The sequence below is a fragment of the Myotis myotis genome, unplaced genomic scaffold, assembly GCF_014108235.1.
Source record: "Myotis myotis isolate mMyoMyo1 unplaced genomic scaffold, mMyoMyo1.p scaffold_m19_p_13, whole genome shotgun sequence".
Taxonomy (NCBI): Eukaryota; Metazoa; Chordata; class Mammalia; order Chiroptera; family Vespertilionidae; genus Myotis; species Myotis myotis.
The window spans coordinates 5704910-5720096 of record NW_023416317.1 but is presented as its reverse complement, the minus strand read 5'-3'; the positions used below and the strand labels follow the sequence as shown (position 1 = coordinate 5720096).

At 38.0% G+C, this 15187-nt stretch overlaps 1 protein-coding gene across 4 annotated transcripts; it reads left to right on the top strand.

The window, feature by feature from the left end:
- Window positions 1-3271: 3271 nt before the first annotated feature.
- KBTBD8 (kelch repeat and BTB domain containing 8) lies at window positions 3272-15065 on the top strand. Of its 4 annotated transcripts, XR_004971448.1 has the most exons (6): window positions 3272-3360; window positions 3962-4172; window positions 7744-8900; window positions 11737-11975; window positions 14002-14097; window positions 14780-15065. XR_004971448.1 is itself a non-coding variant. In XM_036331616.1 (5 exons), the coding sequence occupies exons 1-5, from the start codon at window positions 3345-3347 to the stop codon at window positions 14041-14043; spliced, it is 1665 nt and encodes a 554-aa protein (XP_036187509.1). In that variant the 5' UTR covers window positions 3272-3344; the 3' UTR covers window positions 14044-15065. The 4 variants fall into 4 exon arrangements, 3 of the variants coding, with proteins under 3 accessions (XP_036187509.1, XP_036187508.1, XP_036187507.1); XM_036331616.1 differs by having other exon boundaries at window positions 14002-15065; XM_036331615.1 differs by having other exon boundaries at window positions 7744-8858; window positions 11737-15065.
- Window positions 15066-15187: the final 122 nt, after the last annotated feature.

Here is a 15187-nt window from a genome sequence, read left to right as displayed (position 1 = left end):
AGAATTCAAATGTAAAGACTTTTGTACTCTTAAACAACCATGATTATAGCAATCTTCGTTGCTTCTGGTTCCTAGATAATAAATGTTAAAAGAATAAAGCTCTAAATGTCTAATTTGAGCTAAATATAATCCTTCAAATGTTCTGGTTTGCTTTTTCAATTTTCATCCTTACTAAATTTTACTTTAAACTCTAAATAAATGAGAAAGTTACTTCAGAGGACAGTATAGTACTTAATACTTTAAGAAGAAAACTGGTTTACTTTTGTTGCTGCCTTCCTTGATTGACAGGTTTTTATTAAATTTCAAATTAGATCTTTTAAAAAAACAAAGCTGTCGCCTTTGGCTATTTAGTATTAACCCTGAAACTATTGGCGCAATTTCCATATTTTTCTACTTATTCTGTTTTTTAAAAATGCATTTCTAATCATGAAGAAGTCTTTATCATGCAATTCCATCTGATGGTAGAAAGAGTCATTTACAGTGCCACATTAACAGCAGCCTTGCAATTACAACATTGCTTTTTTTCTATTTATATTTTAATTGTTGTTGTTTTTTGTATTCTGTCCACCCCCAACTTCAGAAATTTTTGTCAGTCAAAAAAATCAGAAAACTTTTAGTTAACTAAACAATATTTGCAAGTCTCTTTATTAACTATGGGAGAATTAAAAAGAAAACTGGCCAAGTTTCTTAGGCTGAGGTACATAGCTACAACAAAATCAAAACACAAAAGAAAACCTCTATTTTTTACAGGCTTGAATAGGTTGCAAGATAAAATAAGACCACCAAGTTAAATTTTCATTTCAATAACAAATGATAATTTACTTTAAGCATGTCCCAAATAAGTGTGGGCCACTTGCTAACCTGACTAACTCAGGGAAGGCCTGCCTGGCAGCCTTGCAAACTGAGAGGCCCAAAGTAACCTCAAAGGATGGACTGAAATTAAAATTTTTTAAAGCGAAAAAGCAGTTTAAGGTGGGTAGTCATGTCCTAGGCCAGTATCTTCCCTGACAAATGTCAATCTCTACCTTAACTGAGCCTGCCTATTGTCTTTTTGCATCTAGGCCAGTGATGGTGAACCTTTTGAGCTCGGCGTGTCAGCATTTTGAAAAACCCTAACTTAACTCTGGTGCCGTGTCACACAGAGAAATTTTTTGATATTTGCAACCATAGTAAAACAAAGACTTATATTTTTGATATTTATTTTATATATTTAAATGCCATTTAACAAAGAAAAATCAACCAAAAAAATGAGTTCGCGTGTCACCTCTGACACGCGTGTCATTAGGTTCACCATCACTGATCTAGGATAACATATCGTTGGAATGTCAAAGTAATTTCCCTTTTTCTGGACCCCTCAAAGCAGAGGCACCACTCTGCAGATCCACAGATCTCCTTATTGTTATTAATTGTTGACTGTTAATTATCACACACCCACCTAAATAAAAGAAGTAAGTGTCTGTCATCTTTTTATACAATCCCAGAGGTTTCCCTGCTTTGCTTCCTCCCACCTCCCTCATCCATCACCAATGGATTTCATGTAACCCACTTAGTCTCCTCTTTTGATTATAATGCATAAAACAAGGCGCAAAACTGCCACTCTCTGGAGCATTACTTCAATCCGCTGAGGTTTTGCTTCCCAGCAATTGTCAACAGTTTTGCTCAAATAAACTCACAAAAATTCTTTACAAGATTGAATGTTTCCTATGTTAACAAGCATGTCCTTTTATTTGCTAAATCTGGCAACCCTAACGACTAATGCCATTTTTTTTTCTTAATACCATCAATATTGTGAGTGAACCCACCACTATTTCCATAAGTTTGAGAGCAACTCATAGAAAAGGGAATTTAAAGTTATGAGTAACAAAAGCTAAATCAATTTATTGATTTCACCCATGCAGCACTGTGCAGGCAGGGTGCTCATTAAGGGGAGTTATAAGTGCTTATCGACAGCCATACATCCGGCCCCAGGAAACACCAATTCTTGTTAACTCACAAGGAATTATATTTTTCTAAACGTAACTCTACATTTTTTTAGCAGATCAAAGGGAAAGAACTGGATTGTTTTTCATCATTTTATCTCTTTCTTCATGACAACTTAAATTCCAAGATGCTTCATCAAGTTCAACTGTTTAATCTTTTCTGTGTTAGAAAAACTACAAGCATGGACTAACTCCATCTCTACTAGAAATTTCTTCCCAATTCTCTAATAATACTTCGTTACATTTCCAAGGGCTAGAAAGAGCATTTGCAATGTTAGTTCATTTGTGCCTGACATTTATTTTTGAAATATTAAGTACCTATAATGTACCAGCCACCCTTTTAGATACCAGAAACACAAGACAAGTAAATCAAAACATGTCAACAGTAAAATTTCTACTTCCTTTCAAAAAGCTTGCAGCCTAGGAAGCAGAAAGAACAGGAAGTGTTATTCCCAATGCACAGGTGAGGAAGCTAAGTACTCAAGAATTACAGGGTCCCCTCTAAGGCCCCATATTAGAAATCCTCCCTGGCTCCAATATTTCTTCAGAGGACATCCCACCTAGTATCCTAACTCTTCCACGTGCTCTTTAGGTGGAACAGGTGTTCTCTGGGTGTCCCAGGAAAGCACGGTGTGAGTGGAAGTTAGGATCCCAAGCAGCCTGGTAACCAAGCGAATCTGATGAAACCAGCGCACTGGGCCAAGGAGATGCTGTTTCAATCGGGTGTCACAGGTGACTCATCAGAGGTGGGCTGCTTTGGGGCCTCCTGATATTTTTCTGCAGGGTGAGGTGTCAGATTTCCTTCGCATCTTTTGGACAACATCGCTCTTGTCCATTTCCCAATTTTTCTGGTTTCACAGCCTGCTTTCATACCGGAAGCTAGTCATTGGCAGGAGGTTTAGGGAATGAAGAACAAGATTAAAAAACAAAAAATGAGCTGGGGCCCTGGGAGAGGCCTAAAATGGGGAAATTTGCCCTTTAAGAGCTTCCCCTGCCCCAGCCCCTCAGAATGACAGCTCTCTCGGCTGGAGGACTACCTCTCCTGGCAGGCACTGCGCGCCCCAAGGACACAGGCTGGCTGCCTCTCCGCACTCCACCTCCTCCAGAACCGACCAATAGGAATCCCCGGCTTTGGTCTCCACCCGACCCGGACCACGCGGGAGCGGGGGCAATAAAACTACATTTCCCGAGGCGCCTTGCGCGTATTCTAACCAATCAACGCCCGGAATTCGGAAGCGAGGGGCGGAGCCGGATGCATAGGCCACCCTATTGGCTAGGGGAAGCATAGAAGAGCCGGAACCCGGGAGCGAGAGAAGCGAAATGACATTTCCTCTTTAAATAGCTGGAGCGGGGCCCCGTGGAGAAATGGCCGCGTCGGCAGGTGGGTCGTATCGTGGCTAGGGAGGTGTGTTGCGGGGGAGGCGGGCCGGGGCCAGGCTCGGGCTGGGAGCTGTGCAGGTGGCGATGCGGGGCCGGAGAGAAAGATGGAGAGGTGAAGAGGGATGAGGGAAGGAGATGGATGGCGAGGAGGGCGGTGGGCGGTGCGGTCGGACGAGGATGGGGAGGCCGGGTACCCGACGCCGGTCCGACCTCCCGGGAGGCGGTTGAAGCGGTCCTGGCGGCCGCCGTCCCTCGCGCGTCCCTCGGGAGGCGCGTGCCCGCGGCGCTCGGCCGGGACGGTCCGGCCGTTCGGTCCGCGCGGCCCCTCCGCGAGCGCGGGCTGCGGGCTCGCCGGGCTCCGAGGCGCGCGGACGGGCGCGGGAACCCGCCTCGCAGCTCGCCTCGCCCGGGGGCAGCCTCGCGGCCCCGTTGGGTGGTGGACATGTGTGCACACAGGGGTTTCCGTGCGGGAATAAAACACGCCAAGCCGGCGAACGCACAGTCACTCACACACACACACACACACACACACACACACACCCCACGCCCCACGCCGCCGCCCGCGGCCGCGAACTCCCGTGGTTGTCCGCTTTCTCTCCTAGATGGAAATAAGCCTTCCCCGCCTCCGCCCGGGACGCCGTCCGCAGACGCCGCCGGCGAAGCCGTGGACCCCGCTCACGCGTGCAGTGTTCTTAAGCAGCTCAGAACCATGTACGAGGAAGGCCAGTTGACAGACATTGTGGTGGAAGTGGATCGCGGGAAAGCATTTTCCTGCCACAGAAACGTCCTCGCTGCCATCAGCCCCTACTTCAGGTATGAAGGCGGCGGGGACGGCGAGGGGCCCGGCCCCGCCCACCGCCCCCTCCCGCACCGGCCGCGGATACCGTATGGACGCGCTGCACGGAAATGACACCCAGGAGGTTGTTTCCTGGAAAAGGATAACAGTCCCTATTTTCTTCTTTTTCTTTCTTGTTTTTGACTTGTGGGATTCTTCTAGAATGCAGGTGTTTGTTTGTTTTAAGTTAGTATGTTTCTGTTTGTTTGTTTCAGGTAAATGACCAGAAAATCTAGAATTGTGCTGCCCAGTATGGCAGCCATTAGCCACATGTGGCATCGAAACTTTATTTAAAATCAAACACAATTAAACACTTCAGTTCCTCAGGCACACTGTCCACTTTAAATAGTGCTCAGTAGCCACCTGGAGGCAGTGGCTGCCACCTGCACAGCCCCGATCCGGCATTTCCATCCCTGGAAATGGTATTGGGCAGTGCCCGTCTAGAATTCGTTCCAAACATTTATTCATGTTGCATATTCCTTTAGTGCATGTAACTCTTTTAGAGTTTAAAACATAATAGCCTGTTCTTGTGAAAAGAAACTACTATTAATAGATTGTTTTACTGCCTTGGGGATAAAAGCAGTGAAATAAAAATAAGTGAAATATAGTTTTCTGTGTACCTTATGCCCCAAATAATTATTTCTAAGATTTCGAAGCATTTCAAAGCTAAGTTCTCATTTTCATTTATATCCATCTTTGTATAAAACTTTGAAAATTTAAATTTTAAAACTGGAGTCTAAAATATAATTTCATATTCTAAGAAAAGATCAGTGATAAAGGCAGCTTCCTGCTTGAGTTTAAGTTCTTTTGTTTCAAATGCTCTTTTTTTTTTTTTTTTTAAATCCATTCAATGTCCAATAATGTGCATGAGTGAACAGGAAGTAATTTTCTCAGCCACACTCTTTCCTTTTGAAGGTGCTTACCTTTATAGGGCACATAGCAGTGTAGTGTTCCACATGGTAGTTTATGGTTCCTGTTTCTCAGAACACAGTTAAATATAGTCACTTCCCCCTCATGCTTGTGATGTAACTATTTAGACTTGCTTGGGTAGGTCATTGGACTATTAAGTATTAACTGTCACGAGGCAGTGAGCTGGAAAGGGAAAAAAAAGACACACACAAAAATTATGAAGTTTGGGTTGGTAATGGAAATTACTGGTGAGATTCACTTATCCGGAGTATCCATTAGATTATGGTTAGGGTATTTATGCATAAAAATATTAAAATATATGTCATAATTAAATACTTATCAAGCTCTGGGCTAAGCTTACTTTGCATATATTGCTTTATATCATGTTTAAAACTCTGTCTCTGCATCGTTGTTATTCCCAATCTACATTTGATAAAACTGAGGTGAGGGTGCAGGTTAAGTGGCCTGTCTAAATCGTCTAGGAAGTGGCAGAGGTTGGATTTGATTCCAGAGCCAGGCTTCTTAGTCTCTGTATGGCTTTTAAGAGTATGGGTCCTCTTTAAAGTTGCCCTTCAGAAATTTTTATTACATAAGATTTAAATAGTTAAAAACAAAACAAAACATTGAACTTCAAAGTGAAAATGTCTGTGCCTTACTGAAATGTTATACTGTCCTATATCATTGAATGTCATAATTAATTAAAATTAGTTTTGAAGACCTAGACAAATCACTTTAAAAGAAGTATGCTATAATACATTTTCTTAATTTCTAAGAAATTAGATCTCTGAATTCAAATGAAGATATTTGGCTAGAACACTTAAGGATTAGGTTTTTTTCTCTTGCTTGTCGTTTTTGTACAGAAGTTTCTTGGCACAGTGCAGTTGCGGTGAAATCTGGAAAGTCATACTTAATGGTTTCTAAGTCTTGCATCACTGGTGGAAGCATTAGAATAGCTTGGAATCTGGCATGGCTGTTTCACGATCCCAGTGACTTCTCAGAATTAAAATTCTATGATTACAAAGGCTTTGCTGCTCAGGGTTTTGTGTGACTGAAGTGCTTCTGCTTTACACAGAGTTTACGTAAAGCACCTGTTAGAACCGAGGAGCGCTCATCACGTGTCACACCGCTCCTGCTGGGAGACCCGCCTGTCAGGTCAGCAGTGGTTCCCATGATCAAGGGCCTTGGACCAGTGCGCTCCTTTGGGAGCTCATCTGTGCCTAATGAAGGGCGTTATTTTTCTCTTTAATTGGTAACTGTGTCGCTGAGTTTTTCAGCACCTGAATTGAAAACCAGCTCATACATGGGAACATCTAGTTTTCAGTCATCAAAAAAAACCTGTGTGATATTAAACTTAACATGTACATTGTAGAAGTAAAAATAGGACTCAAAGATGGTTAACCCAGGCGGCAAGCTGGGTCCTTGTGATACCTTGTATACCTCCAGGATTTCTCAGATTGCATTTTTAAATTCATTTGATGGAGACCCAAAGGACTGGAAATCCCCCTATTTAAGAATATTTTCCTTAGCATGACACTTGAAAATAAAATGGGAGGTGAATGGGTCTGTATAGTTAACTTGATCACCAATGTTAGGTTAGTTTTTTTCAATAGACATCTAGTCAGCATTCTAGGGCACGCAGTCCCTTTTTGAAAAGGCTTTTAAAAGAGCTTTGGATTTGATTTTTATATTTTAATTTTAAGAGCAGCTTTGAAAGAAACCTTAAAGGAAGAAAAGAAATACAAATAATGTTTGTAAATAACTAATACTTAAAGAGCCAAGCTTTGGCTATTTAATGTTTAGGCCAAGAAAGGCCCATAAATGCACAGATATAAAAAAAAAAAAAAAAAAAAAAAAAAAAAAAAAAAAAAAAGCTTGGCCTCAAAGGCAAAAGTTTTGGGTTTAAAAACCATTATCTCCAAGAATCAGTTAATTCCTAAATTCCCTTTAGAAGTAGACATTATTATCAGCATACCATAATCTTTATTCACACACAGATATAATAGGTAAAATGTGGCAACTATGAGAATATTACTTATATTTTTTTAAGAGAAGGTTTTCAAAATGTCCAACGGTAAGTCATGCTCTGTATATTCCTTATTATGAATAAGGAAGCATGCACAAGATAGTTTTAAATACAAGTAGGTAGAAAATAAGAACTTATGAAGAGTGATTTGTTTTTCTAAGATGAAAATTTTAAAGATATATTTTGGGAATGAGTTGCCTTGTAAATTTCCCCTGGGACATGAGAAGTTTTGCTAGACAGTCTCTATATGCTAATGCATCACATTAACACCCTATAAACTTTCTGACTGGCCTGGGGATTTAAGATCTCAAGTTCCTAATGCAACTTGACCAGAATCCTGGGTAAGAGCTCTAAGGAATAGAAGGTGTCCTGGAATATTTTGTCTCAGAGCTGGCATAGAGTGGACTGATCCCGGTAAGATTTTTCGAGATTAGTCAGACTACATTTTTCTGCTAGATGAGCAACTTTAATCCCCATTCAGAATATCAGTAAACACATTGGGAAATATTTTTCAGTTTCAAGGGTTATGTCTGTGGTAAATTTATACTGCTAAATATTTGCCACCATAATTTTTATTTATGGAGCACATATAATATTAAGTATTTTTTCCTTCGTAGATCCATGTTCACTAGTGGCCTTACAGAAAGTTCTCAAAAAGAAGTTCGAATAGTCGGTGTTGAAGCTGAATCAATGGAGTTAGTGTTGAAGTATGCCTACACCTCCAGAGTTGTTCTGACAGAGGCCAATGTTCAAGCCTTGTTTACTGCAGCTAGCATCTTCCAGATTCCGTCCATCCAAGACCAGTGCGCTAAGTATATGATCAGTCATTTGGACCCACAAAATTCTATTGGGGTCTTCATCTTTGCTGATCATTATGGTCATCAGGAACTCGGATATCGATCAAAAGAATACATTCGTAAAAAGTTTCTGTGTGTCACCAAAGAACAGGAGTTTCTCCAATTGACAAAAGACCAACTTATAAGTATACTAGACAGTGATGATTTAAACGTGGACCGAGAAGAGCATGTTTATGAAAGCATTGTAAGGTGGTTTGAATATGAACAGAATGAAAGAGAAGTGCACCTTCCAGAAATTTTTGCCAAATGCATACGTTTTCCTCTAATGGAGGATACCTTTATAGAGAAAATTCCACCTCAGTTTGCACAGGCTATAGCCAAAAGCTATGTAGAGAAGGGCCCATCCCATACTAATGGCTGTACACAAAGACTTGGAATGACTGCATCTGAAATGATCATATGTTTTGATGCTGCCCACAAACACTCAGGAAAGAAGCAAACAGTGCCTTGTCTAGATATAGTCACAGGAAGAGTGTTTAAATTATGCAAGCCACCAAATGATCTAAGAGAAGTTGGGATTCTTATATCACCAGATAATGACATTTACATCGCAGGAGGATACCGGCCAAGCAGCAGCGAAGTATCCATTGACCATAAGGCAGAAAATGATTTCTGGATGTATGACCATTCCACCAATAGGTGGCTATCCAAACCACCCTTGCTGCGAGCCAGAATAGGCTGCAAGCTGGTGTACTGCTGTGGTAAGATGTACGCCATTGGAGGGCGCGTTTATGAAGGTGACGGGAGAAACTCACTAAAATCTGTGGAGTGCTATGACGGCAGAGAAAACTGTTGGACAGCTGTTTGCGCAATGCCTGTTGCAATGGAGTTCCATAGTGCCGTGGAACACAGAGAGAAGATCTATGTTCTACAGGGTAGGTGCCTAAGTGGCTTAGTTCTCCACGAAAGGGTAGCAGGTAAAGTTGTCAAATTGTGTTGTACTTACGTTCTTGTTGTGTTTTGACATCATGTGGAATAAGTATTTTTGAAAGCATTCTTTAATAAGTAGTAGTGTAGTATTTTTGAGGACTATTTCTAAGAGCTGTTTTTAAGACTTGAAACAAGAAAGCAAGGTTGATACATGACCTTTTTTTGCTCTTCAATAATATATAATCAGGAGATGTAGCAACTATTTTTCTTATGGAACTTAAAGATTAGTTTAGAAGAGAAAGAACAAAGCATTCACTAAGGATATAGTAATCAATCACCCAAGAATTTTGTGTAAGCTTTATGATTGCAAAGGTTACAAAGTTTTAAATTACAGCCTTCCAATTTTAATTTCAGTGCAGTTTATTTTACCTTCCCTGATATGTTGTTTTCAGTTTTTTTTCCACTGGAAACGTTGAGATGTCACCTTTTTCTTACCTTTAACATTATAAATAAGAGGGAATATTCAATATACGTAGCTTTTTAAAAGATTTTAAATGATATAGGAGAAGTAGAAAAAGAGACTAGGTGAGAATAAATAAGACATTTGTTCCAAGGTTCTGATTTGAGATTACTAATGTTTTCCTTATGTTTGGATTTACACATTTTAGTTGTTTGAATGTTGAATGCAATGTCAATAATACCATCATCCTTATCTCTCTTCTGTGTTTCTTAATTGCTTACATATGAATGTTTTCTGTACTTATAACTTTAATAAAACAAGGAAAAAGGGGCAACTTTTTTGTAGATACACATGAGTTTTTAGTTCTTATCCTCTTGTTTTCTTTAAGTTATGTTCTTTGCTCTAATCCTTTATTTGACTTACATTTTCCTAGCAAAGCTTGAACTTATATATTTAAAGTTCAGTAAAAGTTAATTCTCCAGGAGTAGTGCTCTCTAGTGCCTTATTTTAGTTGAGAAACACAGGCATGATTAAGGTTTGTTGGTCTTGCCGAAGACTGGAATATAAGAATGGATGTATAATCTATTGAGTGTGGTTGTATAGGTTGTAGCATCCAATATGATGAAGCTCTCTTTACATGTATTTTGGTCTTACTGGCTAACCAGTTAGTTGATGAATATAGAATTAATTGTAAGACACTCAATTGGAAGGCAAAGGTTGTATATTAATATAAATACTAAAGCAAAGTAGCATTGAATTAATAGAATTTCAGAGCTGGAATGAACATTGTTTGATCCAAGATTATATTTTATGTAAGAGGAATCTGAGGCTCTGAGGATTTTCTTACCTGCCTATCATTGCTTTTAATTTATTAAAGTGGATTTTTGATTGTAAAAGTCAACTTCCTTTTATGTATCATCTTTGCTTTCCATAAGAAATTTATAGAGGGGTAGTACACGTTAGAAAGTTTTAATTCCTATATTCTTTACTAAGAATCCTGTTAGAAGTTCATTATTTAAGGGCAGGTGATGTGCAAGTGAAGGCAGGGAGTTTAACAAGCTATTTTAAGAAAAATTGAAATTACAGCATCACTATTAAGCAGACAGCTAAATTTGTAGATCAGAGTAAACCTAGTTCAAAACAGTTTTCAAGGAGAAGCTCAATTTAGAAGTAGGTATTTCTAATCTAAAAGCCTCTTTATATAAATAAACTTGACATGAGTAGTCAGAAGCTTATGTAGGTATTTAATCTGTTCATAAGGGTTCAGATTTTTATATCGAGGATTTTATAGAAATGTTATAATTAGCTAAACTCCTATAAGTCTTCACTAGTTGAATTCTTTCAGACATTTTAATATTAGCAGTCTGACTCAGCACACCCTTTTACTGTTAAAATAGAATTGAAACAGACTCAAAGTCACCTCTATAAACTATGTGTGTGTTTTCTATCATGTAAAGCATGTTTTCACCTCTTGAATATTTGTCTTTGCATTATGGCGATATTAAAAGGAACACATAAGTGCACCATAGACACAAACCTGAACAATTTCATGTACTATCTTCTAATTAAATAAATAAGGAGCAAATAAATTTATAGTGGCTTATTCTTGATCAAGCTGTATATATACTTTGACCTCACCGGCTAACCATCTATAATAATCAAAGCATAATATGCTAATTAGACCAGATGTCCTTTTGGAGGAAGCCGAGGCTGCGAGGGAAGCCAGTGCTGGCAGCCGGGGAAGGAAGGCCTGCTCTTGCACAGGCCTCGAGTTAGTAATAATGCTTATGTAGAACTGGCTTAAAATAAATTTTCTGAAATATATAATTGGATAGAATAAATGGAAACAAGGTCTTTTTTTTTTTTTAGTTTTTTAGATGATCTTTACATGTATTTTGGTCTTTCAAAGTTTTTATTTATTGATTTTAGAAAGAGGAAGGAAGAGAGGAAAGGGAGCAGGGAGCGGGAGGGAGGGTGAGAGAGAGAAAGAGAGAGAGAGAGAGAAACACTGATTTGTTGTTCCACTCATTTCTGCATTCATTGTTTGCTTCTTGTATGTGCCCTGACCAGAGATTGAACCCACAACCTTGGCGTATGGGGACAACACTCTAACCTTTGCTACTTGGCCAGGTCCAAACCAGGGTCTTAACTATTGTTCTGCCATCAAGCCAAAATCACTCCTCACCTCTCCCCATTATGAACACTCCCAATTCAGGCTGACTATAATATTCTGTGTTATCTTGTGCCTTGGAACAAAGAAGTTTTAGGCTATTTTATAAATAATGTATTTCTGGAGATTATAAAAGCAATATTTTAGAAAGTGAAATATTTGAAAAATAGTTTTTTAGTCTTCAACATGCAACCCAAAAGAGACAGGTAAATGTACATAATCTTGTTTTCTCTTTTTCTTTTTCTTTTTTTAGGAGAATTTTTCCTCTTCTATGAGCCTCAAAAAGACTACTGGGGTTTTTTAACCCCTATGACTGTGCCTAGAATCCAGGGCTTAGCAGCTGTATACAAAGACTCTATCTACTACATAGCTGGAACCTGTGGAAATCATCAACGCATGTTTACTGTAGAAGCCTATGACATTGAGCTAAATAAATGGACTCGTAAGAAGGACTTTCCATGTGATGAATCCATCAATCCATACCTTAAACTGGTACTTTTCCAGAATAAACTTCATTTATTTGTTCGAGCTACTCAAGTGACCGTTGAGGAACATGTCTTCAGAACCAGCAGAAAAAATTCTCTTTATCAATATGATGATATCACTGACCAGTGGATGAAAGTATATGAGACCCCAGATCGGCTCTGGGACCTTGGCCGGCATTTTGAATGTGCTGTTGCTAAACTCTATCCTCAGTGTCTTCAGAAAGTACTTTGAGTAGCCGGCCTTAGGTAGCTCACTGACATCTACTGCTTGAGGAAACTTAGTCTTTCAATGGTATAAGAAGTGCTGTCAGTATTTAAGAAAGCTGAGGGTTTGTGCACGGAGTGAGTGCTCTGAAAGATTACAGTGTAGGGAGGGATGTCTTTTCATCTTTATGATGTTTTCATTTCAGTAGCAAAAGGTAACAAAGTGCAATTATCAGCTTTCTTTTTCTGGTATAAAAACAATCATTTTCATTCTAGAATTTCGTGATAGTCTCTGAGATACCAGATGAATTAATAACTATGCAGTCTTATAAGAGCAATTAGGTATTATTGGTTAGAGTCATCCAAAATAGTGTGTGATGTGACTTTTATTTTAAATACGGGTAAAACTCTGAGGCAATATCACTAGGACTTTAGCTGTGACCTCTCCAACACAGAGAAGCACTAAACTTAGATTCTCATTTTTAATATACATATATATATATATATATATATATATATATATATATATATATATATATATACAGCTTTCAAGTGTACTGAGGTTTAAATGTGTTCTGTTATTAGAGTAAATCGAAGGGAAAAACAAATCATCTCAGAAAGAACTTTCAGTCTAATTATTTCATCATATTATTTCCCATATAGCTTTAAATTAAGCTGAAGTTTTAAAGTAGCTGTTTTCTGTTGATAATTTTTTCACGTGCTAACACTGTCTTATTTAAAAAATCCTGAGAAGGGTTCACATTCACAGGTGGCTGGTGCTAGCATAATAAGTTCATTCGTGTGTTTAGCTAGATAGATTTCAATTGTCTGAGCCTATGCCTACCTTTCAAGTTGGTACGAGTTCTATGGCCATCATACTTTACTGTTGAATTCTTGTGATTTCACAAGATTCTCTACTTACATGATAGCAAGATATGGCCAGTTATTGGTCTAACTCAGTCTTAGAATAGTGAGAAGATTGAACATAGTTTGCACTAACACAGGCCATTGTTACCTGACCTCCTTTTCCATCCTCTACTTGTCTAGTCTTAATCGGTACAATGAAAGGTAACTTATTTCTGCACAGAGCATAATGTGAAGTTTTATACCTACTTTTAAAATTCTGTTTTACAGAAACAAAACTCCTGCAGTGGTTGAATTTAATGGCTTTTAAGTTACATGTGACAATTAAAACCTCATTTTCTTTTTAAGTTTTGCACTTAACAGTGATAAATATTTTTACATTGAAAACTTTGCTCTAGCTGAAGGTGATTCAGAAGGAAAAGAGTGAGTGAATAGGACCATAGCATTATAGGTACTAAATCATGTTTCATATTTAACAGATGAATTTCTAACAATCAGTTAGGAATATTCTCATAAAGGACAAACCAACTCATTCATAATACCTTAGGTAGATATTTGGATCAGTAACTTATTTTTTACTATGCCTAGAATAATCAGTAAAGGATACAGGTATAGTGCAGAGTCTGTCATCAACTAGAATATTTTGATTTTCTTAAAGAAAACAAATTGGCATGGTTTGTATTAGAAACTCTTGTACAAATTGTGATGTGATACTGTGAAACAATTTTAAAACATTGCCTCTTTGCATCACATACCTCGTTTTTCAGAAACTTTCCAAACTTAGACCTCTACTGTAGGAAATGTTTTCTGAAGAAGAATTCAAAGTAGACAGGATTTATAGAATTAACATTTTAAAATCTAGCCTTGTAAAGCTAGATATGTGGTTCTTTTTCTTACTGGCCTTGAGAATGTATATATAATCTCTTTATAAACTTTGTCAACCAATAACCTTTTTTTCTTCCCAGTTTTTCCTTCATCTTTATGCTGTTTGGGGACTATTTCTGTGAGTTTTTTCAAGCATCTTTAAAGTGTTGCAGTGCAAAGGAGAAGAAAAAACAGAAGTAATTAACTTTTGCAAGAGATGTTCATGTAATTTATTTTGAAAGCTTTGTTGAGTAGCTAAGATTTCCTGATGCTTTTTGACAATCTTCTGTATTTATTTAGGAAAAATACGTTACTTGAAAATATGACATAGAACGCTGAGTTAGTAATTTACATGTGCCGTGTGACCAATAGGAATACAACATGCTGTGGTCCCACAATAGATTTTTTTTCTGTTGATCTGCACAACAGTTGATACTTTTACTATAAAAATTTATGTTGGGAGTGTGATCTAAGTATAGTGTGTCAAAGCCAAGGTTTAGAATTTGCTACGAAAATAGAATATATGTTGAATTTTGTATGAATAACTATTTGTTTAAGTTATATAACTAGGATACTTTGCCACTTTTTAAATGATTTGGATATGAAACGAAGATGACTAAGAAAACTAAGATGAGTAATATGTGTGAATATATGTTTAGATAGTGAAGGTACATTTGCATAGTATGTTAAGAATATAAGTAAAATGCACAATGGGACCGAAGAATTAAATAAAATAAAGGTCTAAAATATGCCCGTCCCACTTTAACTTTGTTTTTACATTTGAAGAACGTATGTAGCACTTTCCTATATAGTTTTTAGACATTAAAAACTGGACTTGGTATAACTATATTATAGGAAAGTTTTAATTGTATTTTTTAGTTTCCCACCTTTGTTTTCTGTTATCCTGCAAAGTTGATGCATAAGATCAAGCTCATCTCATTGGTGCATGAAAAAAAGTGGAAGTGATCCGCAAGGAATCAGATTCCCTGTGTGAAGCAGTTTAAATGTCATTCAATGTTCAGTGCTCAGGTATGTAGTAAGTACTGTAGTCCTTTGGGGGCAAATGTGTAGATATTTTTAAACATTTTGCCAAAATTGCACAGTTTTTTGCATTTTTACATGATGGCATTGTTTCTTATAATAAAACTTTTTTTCTGATTGAAAACTTCCATTGTAAAATGACCTCTGATTAATGAATTTGCAGAATGAATATTTGGTGAAAATCAGGAAATACCTTATGTCATGGTGGACTAAAATGAGATTTTAATCTATCAAATATTTGGCTTC